Source organism: Mirounga leonina, unplaced genomic scaffold (assembly GCF_011800145.1).
Source record: "Mirounga leonina isolate KUSES-001 unplaced genomic scaffold, KU_Mleo_1.0 Mir_224, whole genome shotgun sequence".
NCBI classification, from domain to species: Eukaryota; Metazoa; Chordata; class Mammalia; order Carnivora; family Phocidae; genus Mirounga; species Mirounga leonina.
The window spans coordinates 16,395,529-16,402,934 of NW_023270615.1; the positions used below are offsets into that span (position 1 = coordinate 16,395,529).

General features: G+C 39.5%; 1 protein-coding gene across 4 annotated transcripts in view; it reads right to left on the reverse strand.

Annotated features, from left to right (window-relative positions):
• Nucleotides 1-734: 734 nt before the first annotated feature.
• The window catches only part of LOC118026358 (contactin-associated protein-like 3), a 177,659-nt gene continuing 170,987 nt past the window's right edge, over nt 735-7,406 (reverse strand). For all 4 annotated transcript variants that reach the window (XM_035029173.1, XM_035029174.1, XM_035029176.1 and 1 more), the window contains 2 exons: nt 7,127-7,198; nt 735-3,128 (listed from right to left, as the gene is read on the reverse strand). In XM_035029173.1, coding sequence (XP_034885064.1) covers nt 2,935-3,128; nt 7,127-7,198 — 266 coding nt within the window. In that variant the 3' untranslated portion in view covers nt 735-2,934. The remainder of the gene's footprint in view (nt 3,129-7,126; nt 7,199-7,406) is intronic.

Sequence of the window (7,406 nt, forward strand, 5' to 3'; positions counted from 1 at the left end):
GGAATTATTATCTTTTAACATTTATTTCATAGAAGGATGTTATTTGCAAACTGGAATTTGTATGTTTATAGTGCTCAAGAAACCCAGCTCTGGGGGGAAATCCTGTGCAACCAGTTTTGAGTATATAGTAAACATTCGACAAATAACTTACTGATTGTTAAATTATTGTTCTCTGGTAAAGGTTTAAATATCTACATTCATAGGCATTTTAACTTGTAATAATCAGTACATATTAGGTACTTTATGTTTTACTTTGTGTTTGATAATTTAAATACCATCACAAATGATATTAACAGAGCATAGTATTCTCTCTATATACAGTAGAGATAAAGCAGTACACACACCATAACAGAATATATACATTTGCACATTTTTTAATATTTTAGGGGAAAAACAATATAATTTCATAATTCAAATTTCACTCAATTTCTCTTAAAAATATTTTCCTAATTTAATTCAAAAAGGTTATTTTATTAACAAATAAGCAGGTAAAGTTTACAAATCAGGAAAGTGGGTGAAACATCACTGCAATTTGGTACAAATATTTTGTTTTCTCTTTTAAAAAGAGAGCAGAATACCATGAATTTCACTATCTATAAATCTGCAAAACGCCAGCTATCAAAGTGATAAACATTTTCGGAACTTAGTATGATCATTTGTTAAAGTTGCAGTGATTTCAGGGTGTTAAAATTCAGCTATGAATTAACTAGAACCTATCATTTTTGTCTTGAATCCTTCTCCACTGTGCATAGGCCTTTTGGAAAAAAAAGTATGTATATTATTCACCAAGGTAGGTTCTTCATATATTACTATATTGAGACCCTGAAAATCCTTCATTATTCACTTAAAGAAACTTCAATAAAGATCTAGTACTGTGGTAGATTAACTTTGATCTCAGCCTGCTGGTTCAAGTCCTTATGTAATCCCCTCCTGCTGAGTGTGGGCACGACTTAAGATTTGCTTCTAACCAACTGAATTTGGCAAAGGGGATGGGCTGTCACTCCCATCACCACATTACATTATATGAAACTCCCTCTTATTAGCAGACTTGCTCTAGAGTCTCTCTCTCTTTCTCTCTCTCTCTTGCTAGCTTTGAACAGAAGCAGGCTTCCATGAATCTTCCAGCAGTAAGGAACCGAATGCTGCCAATAACCATAAGACCAAGGATTCACCAGCTGAGTCTCCAGATGAGGACACAGTCCTGGCCGATACTTCACTGCAGCCTTGCAGAAAACACAGTAAACCCATGCCCAGCTCCTGATCCACAGAAACTGTGAGATAATATATGGGTGTTGCATTAAGCCACTAAATTGTGGTAATTTGTTAAACCTCATAGAAAACTAATACGAAACCATAAGAAAGAAGGTATTTTTTTGAGAAAAGACTTAGGATAGAGGATATCTTTTTCTGTTGTTTAAAAAAGTCACAGAAAAATAGGTATACACTCAAAGACTCGAAGGTCATAGCAAGGCTAAGTGTATGGAGTTCTGGGTGGTCCCGTTGTGGTCAAAGGAAGCAATCTAATTCCTGGCAGGCACATGGCAAATGGCATATCAAGAGTGTAGCACGTTTTATTTATAATGGGCTAGTGAGTGCAAATGGTAGGCTCCATGCAATTATCTTACGACCCCTGCCACACGAGTAGTTACTGGAACAATTCCCATGGTTAATACAAATTCTTTGCTCCCCTACTTTGCAAATATCCCCAAATATGAAACGAACTGGTTGATTTTGGGTACACTGATGGAAGCTGACTCCAAGATCCTAGATTCTTGACCAGAATGACAGATTTAGTTCAGATCCTACAACCTGCGTTTTCCCTCAGCGTAAGCATCCTTCCACTGATATTCCAAATGGTAACTAGACCAAGATGGTATTTCAGGAGATGGTTTGCCTAGATTGGTTCAAAATTTAGAAAAAGGAATGGAGAGCTTTAGTTCAAAATGTGACTTTTCCCAAGTAAATGAAAAGACAGTCGCAAGAAATCAAACTGTTGTGATAACCTTCAGAACAAGAGAACCACAGGACTGCAAAAAATAGTGACCTAATCACCCCACGTTTGAAGGAAATAAATTCAGGATTATATTTCTTCCCAATGGAATGAAGGATACATTGACAGTGTTAAGTACAGAGTTTATACCTGGGCACAACTTCAGTTAGAAAATATACATTTTGGGGAGATCATCAGATGATCTTTACCATAATTTACAAAGATTAAAATGACCAATTACAAAGAAAAATAAGCGAAGTACTGCAGACTGGAATGCTTTATACGCTCTGCTACTTACGAATTTTTCTGTTCCATAAATGAACAGAATACTACAATTTCATAGCTGACACTCAGTACTCATTTCATCACTAAAAATGTATGCAAACTAACTTAAAAGAGACAAATAATAAAAACAATTGGCCAAAAAAAAAGGTTTTTTCTAGGTTTCTAGTGCATTTTTGGCCAGTGGGCTCTGGTTCACCGGAAGATGGAAACGCGCTCGAAGACCATCCAAGAAGCACTTCCCAGCTTTCAAATGTCAGTAGGTGATCAGTAAAGGAAGTAAAACAGATTTCCACACAACACAAAACACTAGAGTCCAACTTTGACTTTTATAAACTTCTGTGTCTCATTTTTAAGAGAGTAGGGCCACAGCTCAAATCCTTGTTTTCACTTAAAACCCAAAGTCGTTATGCAAAATACATTTGAATTTTCGACGATCGGGCCAGAACAGTCAGAAACTGCCACACAGGGATTAACGAGCACACCTAAGTCACTTCTACATAAATAGATCGTGAGGCAGCGCAGAGCAGAGCCTCCCAGGACCACACAGCCATCACCTGTCCCAGGGGGCTGGGAGGGGGTGGGCTTCACCCACTGGGAGCCCCTGGCTTAGCGAGAAACTCATCACGTCACCAGAGCCCTAAGTAAGCCACCGCGGCCCCTCAGAAGAAATATTCTTTCTGGCTTTCACTAATTGTACTTTGCATGTTGACCTCACTTTTCAGAGCAGTCTCAGCGTTGTCTCCGGTTTGGGGAACATTTGACTCATTTTTTTGGTATAACCATCTCTGCTGATAAATGCGTAGGGCTATGGCAGTGATGCTGAGCAAGATAAATATCACAACCACTATCACACCTAGTGAGAGAGGAGAGAGGAAAAATATAATCAGAATACAAACTTTGTGGACAGATAGATAGATATAATACAGACGTTATAAAACTTTGTTTACATCATATATTCATCACCAGAAAATTGGAAACTAGGCGGTATTAGAACACTGAGTTTGCTTCTAAGTCCGTACATCCGTTAGATACAGCAGTTTGATGCCTTTTTTGCTGAAGCTCTATCAGCTTGGCGTTCAGTTAATGCCCTCATGCTTAAATTCAGAACCACAGCGTGGCCTCTTAGGTCATGCCCGCACTGCATGCTAATGAACAAGCACGTTTTCATTATTTTAAAAGGATAGCGTGTATAGCCCTGTCATAGAGTAATTAAATGCTTACGTATAAGGATGTTAACAAAAATCTGGCGCTGATGTTCTGCTGACTTACCAGTTCTGCAGTGAGTATACCACTTGTTTCTATGAATCTAAAAGAGTCTTAAGTGATCTCTGCTGCTGGGGGGCCATGCCTTATGTGAGATCCCCTTCAGTTGCTTGTGCATAGGGCCTGTGACTTGTTTTTAACCAACGAAATACAACAACGGTGATAAGCTCTACCATAATTATGTGATTATGTTACATAAGACTGTAGCGCCTGTCTTATGGGACTGTCCCTCTTCCTGCTGTCTGTAAGGAGGCAAGCAGTCACGGTGGGAATCCATATGGGAATCCCTACATGGCAAGGAACTGCAGGCAGCCTGCAAAAATCCAGAAGCTCTCGGTCCTACTGAATGCTGCCAACACCCATGCAGGTGAGGAGGGGGATCCTTCCCCAGAGGAATCTCCAGATGAGACCTCAGCCCTGGCTGATACCTTCACTGCAGGCTTGTGTGACCCTGAGCAGAGGACCCAGCCAAGCTGTGCCCAGACTCCTGACCCACAGAAACTGGGACACAATAAAAGTGGGTTGGGTTAAGCTCTAAGTGGGTGGTAATTTGTCAGGAGCAATAGATAACCGATATACCACCATATTAGAAATTTGTAAAAATATAGATAACATTCAGCTATAGGGAAAGTAGATCATTTGACATCTCCTGTTGGTAATGCTGTAAGTACCGAATGCATTAACTATGCCAGTGGTCCCCAACTTTGAGTGCACAGCAGACGGTAACTCAGAATCTCTGAGTGGGAGGCTTGGACATCAATATTGTTTTAAAAGTTCCTCAGATTTTTTTTAAAACCCTGCCAGGTTTGGGACGGTCAAATGAGGCCTAGAAGTGTTTGTTCAAGCTATCATATTCATAAAGAATGAGTGTTTAATCCATACCAAAACAAGGAGGTACCAAAAAAAGCATCCACTAGTCAATATACTTTTAAGATGACTGACACAGGCATTAATATTCCAATTAGCAAATGTTAGAAAACGCATTACTGTTTTGTTATGTGAATCAAAATTTGTGTTATAAAATGAAGATTCTTCACTATACTCTGGGACAGACATAAAGAAGCTAATGGAGCCCAACCAACTCGAAGCTTGGTTGGGTGTATTTGGTCACAGGGATTCCTGAGCAGGTGCTCAAGAACCTTTTGAAAGATTCTTGAATATCAATAGGTAGAATAATCATCACTTTCAATATATTTTGCATCTCACTTGAGAACAAACAGTAGAGTTGCTTTAATTTCTTTTATGTTTCGTTATAGGACTTTGCTTAAAAGAGCTACATCATATCCAATTTTAGGGTCAGGGACAGTAACTCAATAACAGCAGATCAGGACACTTGATTATACAATTACTGTCACCATTATCCTCAAACACCCAGGATGTTATTATGTACGTAATTGATTACTAGCTTGTTTGTTTTGTGAGGTTTGGTAGGGTCCTAGAATAACCTCTGTCTTCATCCGCTATCTGAAGAGATGGAGATAATTTGAATAATGCATCGGATGCCTTCCATAACCGTCCTTTCAGCAATTCCAGTGTAAATGTGTTTGTGACAAGCACTAAGGTCTGCCTGCCTCTGCATGTATCTACACATCTGTCTCTTTCTCTATCTGTCCATCTACATGATGGCTCTCTTGGCAAGAAAACCCTGTGATGCCTGGTTTACTGGGTGTGAACGTTATTTAGGTGAATTCTCCTTTCCTATATTGTCCCCTTGCCTTGCAAGAGGAGAAGGTGATAAAGCATAGTGCAAAACATACAGAAATCCACCTATAGGAGTAATCCTTTAAACAGATCAAGTACTTTACATGTGGGTGCAGTCTGTGATCAGTTCGACAAAGGGCTGAGAATTCTACCCAGAATTCTACGGTGTGGGTCAATATACTTGGCAGCTGACAAACCACATGGCAAACGGCCACCGCACAGATAGAAGGCAGATCCAAGTGACTTGCAGGGGCCAGTAACCTGAGTTGTTACCACCCTAACAGCCCATGTGCTCTGATTCTCCATCCCGTCTATCGGGAGCCAAGTAGGATTTCTCAGGGGAATAATATTGGTGCAACTTATTTACTTTGTAGAACTTGCCGATGATATCTAACCAAACGCAATAAAGCCCCAAAGACCACATCTTCTGTTCTATCATCAACCTATCATCGTTGCTCCCTCTAAAAATGGCACCAAACATGACATTTTGCATTTTGGGATTTGGATTCCTATTTTGAAAATATTAATCACATTTAAGTCGATTTATTTTAAGTCAGCTTTTGCTTTATAGCGAAGTCTTCTCATTAAAAATAAATGAGAATGGTTCAGGTTTAAGATTTGATTTATATTTTAACACAAAAGTATTCCTTTTAGATATACATTATAAATAACATATATGTTTTTTGTTCTTGGAGTTGTGAAATCAGGGGATCATATACCTCATTCATTACAAAAATAGAAGTAATTGAGATAGGGAGGGACATGTTAACAGTCTTACATAGATTTGGTCAGGGCTTGAAAATGTCTGAATACCTTCCTAACAGTCTGGAGAAAACTGGCGTCTTGATGAACAGAGCGAAATGAGCAGATCCAATCTGACCTGGTGCACAGCCTGCCTGAAGAGTGGACACCCACTTGCATCCCCCAGCTCGAGGACTAATTCCCTTATTTGGAATAGCAATGAAATGGAGAGCAGTTCACTTCCTCCTTACCAAGCAGAGTTTGCAACTGACACATTTCAATAATCTAAATAAATAAATGTAAATGTTCTCTGAATCATAAGGAGGAAACTTGAATATTCATTCTTTAAATCAGACCCAAATAAATTGTTTCAGAGAATACATTGGGAGATATTTAAGATGTAATTATTTTTACCTCTTCAAATATATATATATAAATAGATAGAAAATATAAATATATATTATATATGAATATATATTTAAATACATATATAGTTTAACTATAGGACTTTGCTTTAAAGAGTTATAGTATAGCCAGTTTTAATGTCACATATATAGAATACATGTGACACTAAAAGTATATATATTATACAAATATACATGAATAATTTTATTTATAAATATAAATAAATATATATAAATCTAAGATAAGACTGACACCAGAAACAGTTTTGTGTATTTATGTTCAGAGAAATCTTTAAGTTTTCTATCTTCATATTTACGAAAATGACAATTTGCATAGTTGAGGCGCTTCTCTCACCTGATGTTTTATTTTAGTATTATTTTTAAAAGTTTTGGGCTAAGGGACTGAGAGGTGCATGGCTATTTTGAATCGAAGAAGTGAAGGTGACTACGTCACATACATACACACATACATCCTGAGAAATATGAAGGGGTATTTTCAAATGAAAAACCTCCTTATTCCGTGGTTTGGCAACTATCCTTTTAAGAGCCTCTCCGTGGAACCACGGGTTGCTTCCACTAAGCGCCTGCAGGTGTTGACTTGGGTGCAATCCCATCAAGAACATCAGCAAATGTGTGCGGCCTGCCGTTGACCTCGCGCATCAGCGCGGACTCTCGGACACTTTTTGGTCCATGCCAACAGTGACCACGACGCCAAGGACCGGGTCCTTCACAGCCCTGTTACCTCCGATGACAGCAGAGTCACTTCTGTCAGCATTGACTAAGGGCTCTCCCCCATCTGTTGGTCCCGAACCACCTGCAGCAGAAAAAGGGAGAGTGACAGAGGCGAGAGGGAAGGAGGCCTTTGGAGACATTCGCACACACTGCACAGACGAGCAGAGCATCGCGCTGCTGGAAACGAACATGGAACCGGGACCGGGGCGTGGCCCGGCGAACCAACAGAGGGCTTTGCAAAGAAAGCTGCGGGAGGGAGCCCGCGCGGAGGGCCGCGGGCGGCGAGCGCG